Source organism: Notolepis coatsorum (assembly GCF_963971535.1).
Source record: "Notolepis coatsorum genome assembly, chromosome: 2".
NCBI lineage: Eukaryota > Metazoa > Chordata > Actinopteri > Aulopiformes > Paralepididae > Notolepis > Notolepis coatsorum.
The window spans coordinates 215,743,976-215,760,285 of record NC_140166.1 but is presented as its reverse complement, the minus strand read 5'-3'; the positions used below and the strand labels follow the sequence as shown (position 1 = coordinate 215,760,285).

The following is a 16,310-nucleotide window of genomic DNA, read 5'->3' as shown; positions in this document are numbered from 1 at the left end:
CTATCTTCTTGTCTGACCCTGGTAGAAGACGTTAAGCGCATTTCTGTAACGACAATAACAAAACAACAGTGATGTCTCGAGATACTATTACATGCTTTTTTATAGGCCACATATTGTGCAGAGGAGAATTAGTGTATGAGCTCTTCAGACATTTGACACATTTCATCTCTTTCCATGGTCCAGTGGCAAAGCGGAGGCCCTCGGCGAGCTCGTAGCGTCACTACGGAGACAAGGCATCCGAGCAGACAGTATCCTTAAAAACGGTGACAACATCCTCCAGCGCTACCAGAACCTGCAGGCCAAACTGCAGAAGCAGACAGAGGCCCAGGGCGCCATGGAGAGGGAGGTGGAAGGGTTTCATACACAGGCAGAGAGCACCGGGGCCTGGGTTAGAGACCAGCAGAGACACCTCACCTCCCTGGAGCCAGAGGGGAGGAAAGACACAGCGCAGGTCAGTGGATTAGAGCAGGACATTAACACCAGTCATATATACGGCCAGTCATATAAGTCCTTCTCACAACAGAACAATATAATTCATGTAAAAAATCTGCTAAATGCCCCTTTTAGGTTGTCTCTACTCTACTCTACTCTACGAGACAATAATTTAATTCATGTTATTTAACTTTTTCATCAGACCATACTGAAGTCAAAGACTGAGGGAGACTGTAAGCTGAATGACCTAAAGATACACAGCCAGAGACTATGTGACCACCATGACCTGGAGGAGAACAAGAGACGAGAGCTTCAGCAGACCGTCAGAGACGTGGAGGACGAGTGGAGGACGGTCCTGAAGGACGCTGAGGACGCTTTCAACAAGGCTGAGACACAAGCTGCCACAGCCAGTGAATTTGACACTTTCAAAACCCAGAAAGAAAGCGTCCAGGCCTGGATAAACAGCCAAAAACAGCCCCTGCAGTCTCTATGTGGTCACATGCAGATCGAGGACAAACTACAGATGGCTCAGGTCAGTCTATGACTTGATGATCAATCGATGAAATTTTATTATGTCGCATATTTGGTGCAAATCCTTTCAATTCCCTATATGCTTCCCATTATTGGAACCCAATGAAATAAAGTACCTGTGGTCTTTGAACATACTTTATTATGAGCTTCAGTCAATCGATCGGTTCGGTCTCAGCGTTGTAATTCCTGACAGAGATGATACAATTTCTGAAAATCTCTGCACGTTTCGGTTTTCCACCAGGCTATTCTGAGCTCCAAGCCCGAGGGAGAGTCTAAGCTGAACGACCTCAAGAGAAGAGGCCAGAGTGTGTGCGACCATCAGGACCTGGAGGAGAACAAGAGGAGAGAGGTTCAGCAGACACTCAGAGACGTGGAGGACGAGTGGAAGACAGTCCTGAAGGCCGCCGAAGACGCGTCCAACAAGGCTGAGACAGAGGCCGCCGAGATCAGAGACTTTGACACTTTTAAAACCCAGAAAGAAAGCTTCCAGGCCTGGATAAACAACCAGAAACAGCCGCTGCAGTCTCTTGGTGGCCAAATGCAGATTGAAGACAAACTACAGATGGCTCAGGTCAGTGTCGTGGATGTGCCGGAGGAATAATTCGCCGGTCGATAGTTGACAAATTTATTAGGTGAAATACGCAGGAGATTGGCTTCAGAAGAACAGACCGGAGGTCCTGGCCTGAGACCCCGGAAGTGGCTCCTAGAATAGAGTTGTGCGTGGATATTTATACGTTACATATGTGGTCAGGTGACCAGGTAGGAAGGAGATAGGAGGATGAGACATGGGGTCAATGGGAGGAGGGAGGGCTGGAGAAGGGTGAAGGAGGGTGAAATATCCAAGGTGAGAGATTGGAGGGGGGGGGGGCTGGGGAAAGGGGATCAGATGGAGGGAGAAGGGGTGAGACACAAATTAATTGTTATAAGGTGGCTAGGAAATGGTAGGTGTTAGGTAGATAGTGTATTGGCGGGGGAAGGCCAGACAGACACATGACACAATAGTCTATGGTTTGATGATCTTGATTGATGATCAATCAATCTAGCATTTGCACATTTTGTGCAAATAATTGCAACTATCCAAGTAAGTGAAGTTCCTGTGCTCATAGGACATGTCATCAATTGATTGTTATGGTCTCATTAATGAACAGTGGATTATAATGCTAGGGCCTTCACTCTTTCTTCACAATACGTGTCTTTTATATCTCAGGCTGTCCTGAACTCCAAGCCTGAAGGAGAGGCAAAGCTTCAGGACCTGAAGAGGACAGGCCAGGGTCTGTGTGAACACCTGGACATGGAGGAGAGCAGGAGACGAGAGCTTCAGCAGACAGTCAGAGATGTGGAGGAGGAGTGGAGGACGGCCCTGAAGGCCGCAGAGGAGGCTCTGGACAAGACGGAGACGCAGGCGGCCACAGCCAGAGATGTTGACACTTTCAAAACCCAGAAGGAAGGCTTCCAGGCCTGGATAAGTATCCAGAAACAGCCCCTGAAGTCTCTTAGTGCACAGGTGAGTTTGTCCATAGATCAGTCAAATGTAATTTGCCGTACCGGTCATTTCTACAGGTTTCACCGTGCTTCATGGTGTAAAAGCCATATGTAATCATAGAACATACTGTAAACTACTAACGAGTTTAGCTCAGCTGGTTAGTGCGGCCGCCTGTGGATCCCATGGTCCCAGGTTCAAATCCACTCGGTTACATTGGTGACAGCGGTGGGATCTCACTGCCCTGTGAATCTGTATCCAGGTTCACGTAGCAATGGGGGTTGGATGTCAGTGCCTTAACCCTGGGAAAGTGCGTACATGGATGAAATAACGTGCACGACGGATGCACTTCTCAATGGGAGGACGTGGTCAACCAGCACCTGCTAACGTGGGTCTGACCCTTTACCTCAGCTGGTTAGCGCGGCCGCCTGTGGATCCTATGGTCCCAGGTTCAAATCCACTTGGTTCCAATAGCATTGGCTGATGTTTTGGTCTTGGTGTCATACTGCTTTTCATTCTTCAGAAGTGCTTTACATTTTCACTCATTAGTTCTCAAGTTCAAGTTCTTTAATAGTTGTCATACAGAAGTACAGAATACTTTCATACAAAATGCTTCTTACTGTTACGCTCCAGAGACTGTGCTAGACAAGATAGTATCAAATAACATAATAACATAATATAGCATGAATTTAGAAGAAGAATGAGGTCACAGTTGTTCGGTATAGACATATGTACAATGTTCTGAGTTACCATATAATATACAATACACAATACTATGCAGTGTACTAATGTACAGTACTATCTAGTGCAAAGCAGAAATGGGATGAGGTACAATTTTAGGTACAATTTACAGTAAGGTGTACGAGTTGTAGTGCAATCCTTCATCCATAAATATAAAGTGTGGGGAGTGGGTGCTACAGTGTGTTTGTTTAAAGTGGGTGTGTGCTATAAAGTGTGTGTAGTGGGTGCTACAGTGTGTTACCAGTGTTGTCTCTCCTCCAGGTCGTCCTCAGCGTCCGGTCGGAGGGAGACTCCAGGCTGGAGGAGGTCAGGAGACGAGGCCAGAGTCTGTGTGACCGGCAGGACCTGGAGGAGAGCCGGAGGTCGGAGGTCCAGCAGACGCTCAGAGACGTGGAGCAGGAGTGGAGGACGGTCCTGCAGGCCGCCAGAGATGCGGAGGTGAAAAGCCTGTCGGGCGACTTCGACGCTCAGAGGAAGAACGCCCATTCCTGGATCAGAGAACAGCAGCAACGGCTACAGTCTCTGGACAGTCAGACGACTTTTGAGCAAAGATGTGAGACAGCGAAGGTAGGTGTACATAAATAACCTGCTTCCGTAGTTCACACATTACCGTCTCTCACAGGCATCCTCTCACTTCTCCTTTACCCATGGGAAGCGTATGGCACTCTAAGAAGAAAAGTAGTCCCAGTGTTGAACTCTGGGAACGTTGGGAGCTATGAGACGGTCCGTGCTGCGTCCCACCATCCTCATCACATCGATCTAGTCTCCACAGTGCAACCCACACCCAAAATGTCCAAACTTCCTCTAGAATATTTTAGTGCAGTACATACTGGTTGGACACTTTGCACTGTATAGTACTGATGATGAACTCCAGGTGGCCACCATCTATAAGGTCATTCGTGAGTCATTCATTATGCATTAAAGAGGAATGCCCCCCCCCCCGCCATTTTTCTATGTCATTCCTGTGCTGCAGATTTAGCATTTAGGTGAAGTCACAAATCCAAGGTTCTTCTCTGATTACTAGCTTTAGTGGTGCGTGTTTACAAATATCGACTGAACTCTCCTGGGACACAGGAATAATGTGAATTCTTGAAATAGAATAGAATAGAAATACTTTTATTATCCAGAGGTAAATTTGACACTGCAAATCGCTCAACATTAAACATTTAGACAGAACGGGTCACGAATAAGAATAACAAAACAAATCAAATTGCCTAAGATAAGAATAGAATAGAAATGGAATAAAATATACAGTACATAAATACTGTAAAAATACTGAAGTCTACAGTAGGTGTAATATTGCACAGTGCTGTTTCAAGAAAGATGGTAACTGTCGCTCTGTGCTCAGTGATGCAGTGATGCATTGTATAGTCTGATGGCTGTTGGGAATGAAGGACTTCCTGTGCCGTTCAGTGCTGCATTTAGGTAGTGTGAGCCTAGCACTGAACATGCTCCTCCTGTCAGCCAAGTCTGTGTGTAGTGGGTGGGAGGGGTTTTCCCTGATGGCCTGGAGCTTAGCAAGGCTCCTCCTCTCCGCCACCCTTGCTAGGGAGTCCAGCTCCACCCCAACCACGCTCGTCTCTGTGCATTCAGTAGAAAAGCTATCCGGCAGAGAGGAAATTGGTATCTATCTTCTTGTCTGACTCGAAAGATGGCAAGCGCATTAGCCAGTTAATAGCTATTTTTATTTAAATGGGTGACATTCCCCCGTAATGGAACATGCCAACATTATGGAAGTATTCTCCAGAGTCAGACAAGAAGATAGATACCAATTTCCTCTCTGTGCGATCATTAGAAAGCTATCCGGCTGCAAGATAGCCTAGCTTAGCACAAATTAATGTAAGCAAATACAGACCACTAGCCTAGCTTAAAATTGTGTTGGCAAAAAAATATTTGTGGGCTAGCTGGTCCGTATCTGCTTCCGTTCATTTGTGCTAAACTAGGCTAGCTTGCAGCAGGATAGCTTTCTACTGAAGACAGAGAGAGAGGAAATTAGTATCCATCTTGTTTGTCTCTGGAGAAGACTGTAAGCGCATTTTCCCATAGCGGTGGCGTGTTCCTTTAAGGGGGCGAGGCCTTTCGACTCGGCATACCGGGAACAATGATGTATGTTTTTGTTTCACACAGACCATCTTGAACTTGAGATCCGAGGGAGACGGCAAGTTGAACAACCTGAGGAGACGAGGACAGACTCTGTGTGACCTTCAGGGGCCGGAGGAGAGCAGGAAACAGGAGGTCCAGCAGGAGGTCAGAGACACGGAGGAGGAGTGGAAGAAGGTCCTACAGACCGCCAGAGACACCGAGGTGAAGAGTCTGTCGGACGACTTTGAAGCGCAGAGGAACGGCACCCAGTCCTGGATCAGAGACAAGCAGCACCGGGTGCAGTCGCTGACCAGCCACAAGCCGCTCGAGGAGAGACGTCACACGGCGGAGGTCAGTCAAACAGCTGTTGATATAATCAAAGATTTAAAAAATGTAGGCGGCTGGGTAGCGCAGTGACCTAAGCACTCGCCCACCACCGCAGAGACTCTGGGATCTAATCCAGCTGTCAGCGGTACCTCCGGCTTGGTCAGTCGTCCCTACTAACACAATTGGCAGTGTTAGCGGGTGGGAAGCCGGCGGGGTATGTGTCCTGGTTGTTGTAAACTGCGACTCCTACTGGTCGGTCGGGGCGCCTGTTCAGCAGGGAGCGGATCTGGGGGAAATAGTGTGAACCTCTGCATGTGTTACGTTCCCCCACTGAAACTCCTCGCCGTCAGGTGAAAAGAAGCGGCTGGCGACTCCACATGTATCGGAGGAGGCATGTGGTAGTTCTACACCCTCCCCAGACCGACAGTGGGGCAATGCACGCAACGGCCAGGAAGGGAATTGGCATAATGACTAAATTGGGATGGGCGAAAAATACAGAAAGCCCAAATCCCATAAATAGAATACATTTTCTTTTTTATAATAATGCAATTATGGCTTTGGGCGCCAGACAGGCTAAACCTGTCAACAAATTAAATAAGCAGAAATAAAGCGTACAGTCATCTACCGGTTAGCTCTGGAGTAACCTCCACTACGAAAGATTTGCTTGTGATAACGTAACCCAAGAAGAGGCAGGCAAACAGTCGTTTAGTTAAAATTATAGATACTGTATTCAATTCGGCAAAATAAATCACAGTTCAATAATGAAATCAATCAATTAGACAGGGGATACATCAATGAAACAACACAGCAACGCATAAATAAGTCAGCCCCTTAACTTAATTATTAGGCTGTCATCCCCATCTGTCTGAAGAAGTCCACCATTATCCCTGTACCCAAAAAATCTACGCCCACGTGCCTCAACGACTACCGCCCTGTAGCTCTCACCTCCATAGCCATGAAGTGCTTTGAGAAGCTAGTGAAGGGCTACATCTGATCATCCCTTCCCATCAACCTGGACCCCCTGCAATTTGCATATCGCCCCAACAGGTCCACGGAGGACGCCATAGCCCTGCACACAGCAGCATCACACCTGGACAAGAGGCAGGGAAACTATGTGAGAATGCTTTTCATCGACTACATCTCAGCATTCAATACCATAGTCCCCTCCAAACTCATAGCCAAGCACAGGGACCTGGGCTTGAACTATGACCTCTGCCAGTGGGTCTTGGACTTCCTGACAGGTAGACCCCAGGTGGTGAGAGCAGGCAACTGCACCTCCTCATCCATCACGCTCAACATAGGGGCCCCCCAGGGCTGTGTTCTGAGCCCCCTCCTCTACTCCCTGTACACACATGACTGTGTGGCACAGTGGAACAACACAATCATCAAATTTGCTGACGACACAGTAGTGGTGGGCCTGATCTCTGCCAACGATGAGAGGGCCTACCTGGAAGAGGTAAATAATCTGTCACAGTGGTGTCAGGAGAACTGCCTCTGTCTGAACGTCAGCAAAACAAAAGAGATGATTGTGGACTTTAGGAGGTCGGGGGTCAGGGACTACAGCCCCCTCAGCATCGACGGGGCACCGGTTGAGAGAGTGAACAGTTTTAAGTACCTCGGAGTCCACATATCCGAGGACTTGACATGGACCACACACATTGACAGTGTTATCAAGAAGGCACGGCAACGCCTCTACTTCCTTAGGTGCTTAAGGAAGTTCCAAGTGAGTCAGAAGATCCCTAAGAACTTCTACTCATGCACAATAGAGAGCCTCCTGACTGGCAATATCACCTCCTGGTTTGGGAATAGCACCGCACAAGACCGTAGCAGACTACAGAGAGTGGCCCGTTCAGCCGAACGCACAATTGGAGGTGGGCTTCCCACTAATTGGCAGACAGCTGTGTGTATGTGGGTCTGTGTGTGTGCGAAGCTGTCAGTCCTCTTCTCTCCATTGGGAGGAGCCATCATGCAGGAACATAGAAGCCATCAATCACCATTCCCCATCAGCCCCTTACAATAGATAAGGAATAACATCTGTGCTCTTCTTCACAGGGCGTGTTGAGCTCCAAGCCCGAGGGAGACTGTAAGGTGAACAACCTGAGGAGGCGCGGCCAGACCGTGTGCGACCATCAGGACGTGTTGGACGGTAGGAAGCAGGAGGTCCAGCGGACGGTCCGAGAGACGGAGGAGCAGTGGAGGGCGGTCCTGCAGGCGGCCAAGCAAGTCCTGGACGAGACGGAGACGCAGGCCGCCCTGGAGAACGAGCTGAGAGTGTGGGAGGTGAAGGAAGCTAATAGTTTTTCTTAAAGGCGCTATAGACAAAAAAAAATTAAGTAATCATAAAACAATTATTATAATAATAATAATAATAATAATAATAATAATACATCCACAGAGCTTTTAGAAAGGTCTGGAATAAAGGTATTGCTCCCCCCCCCCAAATAATATTGATTAATTTAATGAATTAATTTAGAAAATGTTCGTGGGTCCAAAATGTAATGTTGTTTACTTGTTGCGTGCATGTATCCCCTCCCTACTTCCCATTCCCCACGTGGAATGCACCTGGTTGGAAAAATTACATGCACATGCTGATGCTCTAGTGCGACGTCTAGTGGCTGAATGTTAACTATAGCACCTTTAAACAAGGACACACAGTGTCAGTGATGCGAAGCATTCTCACGTAGATTGAACTGGTCTCACACAAAGGGCCACACTTGTCAGCTGCCACTAGGGGCAGACTGGCAAAATTTGAGTGAATTACTGAATGAGTGAGTGAGTTATTGACATCGCCGGTCATTGAGGGGCTTTGCATCTAAAAAGGAAATTTTTGGTGAAAATGTTACTGGAGGAATCAGTACAATTTATATTAATTCAACTTGTGGGTATCTTCTCCTTTTACCAGTTGAGAGAATTTGACACTCATAAGCAAGAGACAGATGCCTGGTTCAAAGACCACAAGCAACGCCTGACTACTGGTGAGGACAGCCAGACCAAGGCTGAGGACAGACTACACTCAGCACAGGTGAGTCTTCAGCTAAGAATGTGCTTTCAGACAAAGATATCGCTTGGAGTTAATTAGTTCTGATGTAAATTGGATTAATTCAATTTGTTACCATTTGCAAAGGTAATACTTTTGATCAGACAAAATAGCTTGTTCATCAAAGACTTATACTTATACTGTAACTATAGTGTATGGACACCAGGCAAGGACCTGAGGCAGCGATCAATAGCTCTTCACTCAAGATTTGATATGATATTGTAATGGTTTTATATTAGTATGATAGCTGTTGTCAACACAATTTGTGGTTGTTTTCTTCTATCTATGCTTCACTGCAGACCTGAGGGAGAGGAGGCTACTATAGTTAGTAGGTAGTTAGGTAGTTAGCTAGGTAGTTAGTTAGTTAGTTAGGTAGGTAGGTAGGTAGGTAGGTAGGTAGGTAGGTAGGTAGGTAGGTAGGTAGGTAGGTAGGTAGGTAGGTAGGTAGGTAGATAGGTAGGTAGGTAGGTAGGTAGGTAGGTAGGTAGTTAGTTAGTTAGGTAGGTAGGTAGTTAGGTAGGTAGGTAGGTAGGTAGGTAGGTAGGTAGGTAGGTAGGTAGGTAGGTAGGTAGGTAGGTAGGTAGGTAGGTAGGTAGTTAGTAGGTAGGTAGGTAGGTAGGTAGGTAGGTAGGTAGGTAGTTAGTTAATTTGTAAGTTTGTTAGTCTGTTAGTTAGGTAGTTAGTAAGTTAGTTAGGTAGTTGGTTGGCTAGTTAGTTAGTTGGTTAGTTAGTTAGCTAGTTAGTTAGTTAGTTAGTTAGTTAGTAAGTGCGTTAATAAGTTAGTAAGTTAATTAGTTGGTTAGGTCGATAGTTAGTTAGTTAGCTAGTTAGTTAGTTAGTTAGGTAGTTAGTTAGTTAGTTAGTTAGTTAGTTAGTTAGTTAGTTAGTTAGTTAGTTAGTTACTTAGTTAGTTACTTAGTTAGTTACTTAGTTAGTTACTTAGTTAGTTAGGTATGTCGGTAGTTAGTTAGGTTGGTAGTTAGTTAGTTAGTTAGTTAGTTAGTTAGTTAGTTAGTTAGTTAGTTAGTTAGTTAGTTAGGTAGTTAGGTAGTTAGGTAGGTAGGTAGGTAGGTAAGTAGGTAGGTAGGTAGGTAGGTAGGTAGGTAGTTAGTTAGTTAGTTAGTTAGTTAGTTAGTTAGTTAGTTAGTTAGTTAGTTAGTTAGTTAGTTAGTTAGTTAGTTAGTTAGTTAGTTAGTTAATTAGGAGGCAACAATGTGTTTGTTTACTATTGGATGTGTGTTTACCTGTGTTGTTCTCAGGCCATCCTGGCGTCTAGACCAGAAGGAGACACCAGACTGCAGGAGCTCAGGAGCCGAGGTCAGAAACTGTCTGAACAGAACCTGGATGAGAGCAGGAGACGACAGGTTCAGCAGGCAGTCGTGGACCTGGAGGAGGCGTGGAGGAAGGTCCAGCAGGAGGCGAAACAAGCCCAGGGTCAGGCTGAGAGGCGGCTGGCTCTAGAGGCCGACTTTAGAGACTTTGAGACCCAGAGGAAGAACGCCAGAGCCTGGGTTGAAGGACAGCAGCAAAGCCTGCGCTCTCTGGGCAGTCAGGAAGATACAGAGAAGAAGATACAGTCTGCACAGGTTGGTTCAAAGTTGTTCATGTCAAGTAAAACAAAAAATGCCTGTCACATATAAAGTTATCGTACATGCTTCATACAGTAAAGAGTAAAAGAATAAAGACCAAACACCATACAAAATATACAATATACAAAACTAAAATGTACAAAATGAAAGAAACACTTATAAAATATGGTGTAGTGTTAAAGAGTGGATGTGTGCATGTGGATGTTGTGTTACAGTGAATGTAGAATGGACGAGTTAGTGTTGCATAGAGTCCACATTGAGCATCCTGATGGCCTGGGGATAGAAGTTCCTTTTGAGTCTCTCTTGTCAGGATGTATTGTCAGAGTAACAAATGACTTAGTTCTGGATGATGTGCAGACACCAAGTGGTTCAACTATTGTAAACAAGCAACTATATGTTTTAGGCCTTTGTTGCCCTGTTGGCTTATCTTGAACTCTCAACGACAATAACGCTATGTAACAAACCATCAAATACACTCACAGCACACACATCCACACGTACACACTCACTTTAAATAAACAACTCACTGTAGCACCCACTTTACCCACTTTAGACACTTTAACACACTTTATATTTATTGGTAAAGAGATTTGCACTACAACTCATACCTCATTGCACCTTACCCTAAATTGTACCTCATCCCATTTCTGCATTGTACTGTATTGTAACTCAGTTACTATTTTTTTCTACTCTGTATTGTATATTGTATAATTTATGTATATTGAACACTTTTGTTTACACTTGTTTACGTACTTTTGACTTTCTATTTTATACTTTGTATTATCTATTTTGTATCTAGCACACTCTCAGGAGCAAAACAGAAAAAAGTATTTCATATAAAAGTATTCTGTATTTTTGTATGACAACTAATAAAGAAACTTGAACTTGAACTGTAAAGTCTTCTGTGTGTCCTCCTCAGGTCATCCTGAGCTCCAAGCCCGAGGGAGACTCTAAGCTCCAGGAGCTGAGGAGACGAGGCCAGGCTCTGTTCGACAGCCCGGACCTGGAGGAGAGCAGGAGACGGGAGGTCCAGCAGACCGTCAGGGGCCTGGAGGAGGAGTGGAGGACGGCGCTGAAGGCCACGGAGGAGGCCCTCGGCAAGGCGGAGGTCCAGTACGCTCTGTCCAGGGAGCAGGAGGGCTTCCGTGCCCAGGCGGAGAGCAGCCAGGCCTGGGTCAGGGAGATGCAGCAGCAGGCCGGGTCCCTGGGTGGTGGGACTCAGGGCAGCCTGGCTCAGATCGAGGAGAGGCTCAACAAGGCACAGGTAACACATGCCTTTCAGATAACCATAGCCATCCTTTCAGATAACCATAGCCATCCTTTCGGATAACCATAGCCATCCTTTCATATAACCATATTATCCTGTACAGATAACCACATCCTTTCAGATAACCATAGCCATCCTTGTTCAGTATTTTATATTTTTAAGATATTGGTTGAAAAAAGAAAGAAAAGAAAAAGTTAGAAAAATTTTGTTTCTCTTTCAGTCATGATTTAACACCTCTATTGAAAGCTCAGTTAAAAGTGAGTCGGCAGTTCTACAGGTTTGCTCCTCTAGCAGAGAGGACTGATTGTCTGTGATGTGTTGCTTCATGAAACTGTGTTCTCCCCACACAGACCATCCTGGCCTCCAGACCAATGGGAGACTCCAAGCTACAGGATCTGCGGAGACGAAGCCAGAGTCTGTCTGAAAGCCACGACCTGGTGGAGAGCAGGAGGCGAGAGGTTCAGCAGACAGTGAGAGACGTGGAGGAGGAGTGGAGGACTGTTCTGAAGACGGCCGAGGAGGTGCAGAGGTACAGGAACACGTTCTCCTCTTTTCTGTATGTACCACAGTTAGGGCTGGGCGATATGGCCTAAAATTTTTATCTCAGATTTTTTCACACCACATCCGATTTACGATTTTAATCGATTTTAGAAACGCCAAGGAAATCATTCAAATAAAATTTTCCTATTGGGATTGAAGTGCAAACCTAACTTTCACCAATCTTCACTTAAAAAATATATATAATAATAATAATAATAATAATAATAATAATAATAATAATAATAATAATAATAATAATAATAATAATAATAATAATAATAATAATAATAATAATAATAATAATAATAATAATAATAATAATAATAATATATATATATATATATATATATATATATATATTTTTTTTTTTTTTGAAAATCCATTTAATTTTTTTTAAATCGTCCTAAATCATTAATTCAAATTAATCGATAAATTGCCCAGCCATAACCACAGTCTCTCAGGTCCACATCCAAGAGAACAGCTACTTCCACCGGGCAAACAGACTACTGATGGACAGTGGCGTCGCGTGGGTAAAATAACAGGGTGCAGAGGCTAGAGTACTTAGTTTGCTGACGGACCCGTTTTAAGGTGTGGGAAGCGCTTTGCCTAGGCTCGAATCTTATTGGCTATTATTGGTTTTGGACTCCACAAGCATGAATCACATGGTGGATGCTAGAGAAAGACACCTCCCCTCTGCCTCCTCTGCTGCAGTGAGCACAGAGTGACTGCCTCTGCTCAGTGAGTCTGACAGTGTTATGGTTTGTAACCGACCCCAATCGCACAACACAAGACAGGTATGATGGTTTGCCAAGAAACAGATATTTATTGAACAACAGGGAAATACAGGGAAAAGGGCACTGTCCCTTTAAGGGAGAATCACAAATACAGGAATATAGTATGAGGGGAAGGAAAGGTGCCTTTAAGAGGCGGGCAGGAAAAGGGAACACTATGGGAAGGTAAGGGAACGCCTAAGGGAAGGTTAAGGGAACGCCTTGGGACAGAGGAACTAGAGACTAGGTAAACCAGGGACAAGGAGAACTAGGGAGAGAGGACTAGGGACTAGGAGAGCTAGGGATAGAGGACTAGGGACTAGGAGAACTAGGGATAGAGGACTAGGGACTAGGAGAACTAGGGATAGAGGACTAGGGACTAGGAGAACTAGGGATAGAGGACTAGGGACTAGGAGAACTAGGGATAGAGGACTAGGGACTAGGAGAACTAGGGATAGAGGACTAGGGACTAGGAGAACTAGGGATAGAGGACTAGGGACTAGGAGAACTAGGGATAGAGGACTAGGGACTAGGAGAACTAGGGATAGAGGACTAGGGACTAGGAGAACTAGGGATAGAGGACTAGGGACTAGGAGAACTAGGGATAGAGGACTAGGGACTAGGTGGAACTAGAAGGGGAGAAACTAGAGACAGAGGGGACTGAGGCCCGCGGAGGCGGGCTGGGGAACAGGGAGGAACTGGGGAGGACTGGTGGAAATCATCTGGGCCGCTCTGCAGGACAGAGGAGATAGTTAATGCACAAAGGGAAAAAACAGAGCAGGTGCAGAACAGTCCAAATAACAAAGTGAACAAAGTAATAATATCTTCGTGTGACAAACACACAGGGGGAGATGTAAAGTCCAAAAATACTATTCTAAGTGAGAACCAAAAACAGAGGCAATACGCTGGGGAACAGCAGCGGGACGAGGGCAAGGGGCATTTACGCTGAGTGAGTGACATCACAATCAAAACTCACCCAGGCGTATGCGTAAAGGTACAGGGACAGCAGTGGGAACGGGGGCAAGGGCACTACGCTGAGTGAGTGACATCACAATCAAAACTCACCCCGGCGTATGCGTAATGGTAAGGGGACAGCAACGGGGCGAGGGCATCGCCACCGGGTGGCTGGCTGTCCGAGCCGAGGAACAGGGTGCTGGAACAGCGGCGGTGACGAGGATGTCGTCCACCGGGTAGCCGCTGTCGGAGCCGAGGATCAGAGTGCTGGAACAGTGGCGGTGACGAGGGCATCGTCCACCGGGTAGCCGCTGTCGGAGCCGAGGAACAGAGTGCGCGCCACACCTTGGTGTGCGCGTCGGAACAGGGAGCTGGAAACAGTGGCGGTGGCGAGGATGTCGTCCACCGGGTAGCCACTGTCGGAGCGAGGAACAGAGTGCGCGCCACACCTTGGTGTGCGCGTCGGAACAGGGAGCTGGAACAGTGGCGGTGGCGAGGATGTCGTCCACCGGGTAGCCACTGTCGGAGCGAGGAACAGAGTGCGCGCCACACCTTGGTGTGCGCGTCGGAACAGGGAGCTGGAACAGTGGCGGTGGCGAGGATGTCGTCCACCGGGTAGCCACTGTCGGAGCGAGGAACAGAGTGCGCGCCACACCTTGGTGTGCGCGTCGGAACAGTGGCGGTGGCGAGAGCGTCGTCCACCGGGTAGCCGCTGTCGGAGCCGAGGAACAGAGTGCGCGCCACACCTTGGTGTGCGCGTCGGGACAGTGGCGGTGGCGAGAGCGTCGTCCACCGGGTAGCCGCTGTCGGAACCGAGAGACGCCTAGGGGTGCGTCTGCGAGGAGGAGTGTGCCAAGCTCGAAGGTCTGGAAGATGCGCGTCAGTGCGCTGGTACGGAGGAGCGTGCCAAGCTCGAAGGTCTGGAAGATGCGCATCTGTGCGCTGGAACGGAGGAGCGTGCCAAGCTCGAGGGTCCGGGAGATGCGCGTCAGTGCGCTGGAACGGAGGAGCGTGCCAAGCTCGAGGGTCCGGGAGATGCGCGTCAGTGCGCTGGAACGGAGGAGCGTGCCAAGCTCGAGGGTCCGGGAGATGCGCGTCAGTGCGCTGGAACGGAGGAGCGTGCCAAGCTCGAGGGTCCGGGAGATGCGCGTCAGTGCGCTGGAACGGAGGAGCGTGCCAAGCTCGAGGGTCCGGGAGATGCGCGTCAGTGCGCTGGAACGGAGGAGCGTGCCAAGCTCGAGGGTCCGGGAGATGCGCGTTGGTCTAGATGTGCGTCAGGACGAACAGCTGCGCTGGGGTCTGCAGTGGAACGCTGAGGTGCCTCCCGTGGAAGTTACAGGGAGCGCAGAACAGTCTCCTCCACAGGCTACGGCGACAGCAGACGAAGGCTGGAGCAAACATCTCAAGGCTGGAGAGGTCCATCTTACAGCATTGGTAGACCAGAGGATCTCCCGAAAAGAGTCTAGATGTTAGGAATATGACTCGGCATGAATACAACACGACCCCACGCCAAAACGAGGGGAAGCGCCCTGGTATTTAAAGCCCACAGGGGGACTAATTAGCCTGCCACCACAGGTGCGAGAGATAATAGAATATCAAACAGGTGTGGCCACTAAGGGTAAGGAACGAGAGGGTGGGGGCTAGAGAGAGTGAGTAGGGAATTCCTAACAGTAGGCTTAAAGAAGACAGAGAATAGGGAATTCCTAACAGTAGGCTTAAAGAAGACAGAGAATAGGGAATTCCTAACAGTAGGCTTAAAGAAGACAGAGAAAAGGTAGTGAGCAGCGGGCAAAACCTCACAGTATCCCCCCCTCCAACGGGAGCCACCCGGCGACCCAAAACAAATACAGACAGAGTGGCAGGGGGACAAAACAAGAGGTACTGGCCAAGCCAGCAGGGGAAGCCACCACAAGAGTGGGGCTAGCAAAAGAAACAGGGTCGCCGAGGGGTAACTAGGGTAGCAGAGGGGCAACTGGGGGAACTGGTCTAGAGGAACTGGTCTAGAGGAACTGGGTCTAGAGAACTAGTCTAGAGGAACTGGTCTAGAGAACATAAGGGGCAACCATGGAAGCACCGGGAAAGGGCTAGCAGAGGGAAGGTTAGCTGCCAGGGCACTGATAGCTACAGGGCCTATGCTAGCTGTACTGCTACATCAACATAGAGGCTGCGCAAGCTGCCGGAGCCAGGCTAGCAGAGGGAAAGGGTAGCTGCCAGGGCACTGATAGCTACAGGGCCTATGCTAGCTGTACTGCTACATCAACATAGAGGCTGCGCTAGCTGCCGGAGCTAGGCTGGCAGACAGGGCTGGACCAGCATGAGAGCACAAGCTAGCTGGAAGGACAGTCCTAGCTGTGTGAGAAAAACTACACAAAAAAGTGGAGGCCATGCAGAGGGACCGGGTTAGCTGCTTGGGCCTGGCTAGCTACAGGGCCCATGCCAGCTGCAAGGCTGCATTAACATAGAGGCTGTGCTAACAGCCGGGGCCAAGCTAGCAGACCGGGGCCATGCAGAGGGAAACTGGGTTAGCCGCCAGGGCATGGCTAGCTACAGGGCCTAAGCC

General features: G+C 47.8%; 1 protein-coding gene across 1 annotated transcript in view; it reads left to right on the top strand.

The window, feature by feature from the left end:
* Positions 1 to 16,310, top strand: part of LOC311223751 (uncharacterized protein) — a gene marked incomplete at both ends in the record, with an annotated part of 318,597 nt that overhangs the window by 119,195 nt on the left and 183,092 nt on the right. The window contains 11 exon segments of the mRNA XM_084308521.1: positions 184 to 451; positions 635 to 964; positions 1,205 to 1,534; positions 2,171 to 2,467; positions 3,446 to 3,751; positions 5,312 to 5,617; positions 7,646 to 7,873; positions 8,496 to 8,615; positions 9,890 to 10,216; positions 11,139 to 11,483; positions 11,837 to 12,015. Coding sequence (XP_084164647.1) covers positions 184 to 451; positions 635 to 964; positions 1,205 to 1,534; positions 2,171 to 2,467; positions 3,446 to 3,751; positions 5,312 to 5,617; positions 7,646 to 7,873; positions 8,496 to 8,615; positions 9,890 to 10,216; positions 11,139 to 11,483; positions 11,837 to 12,015 — 3,036 coding nt within the window.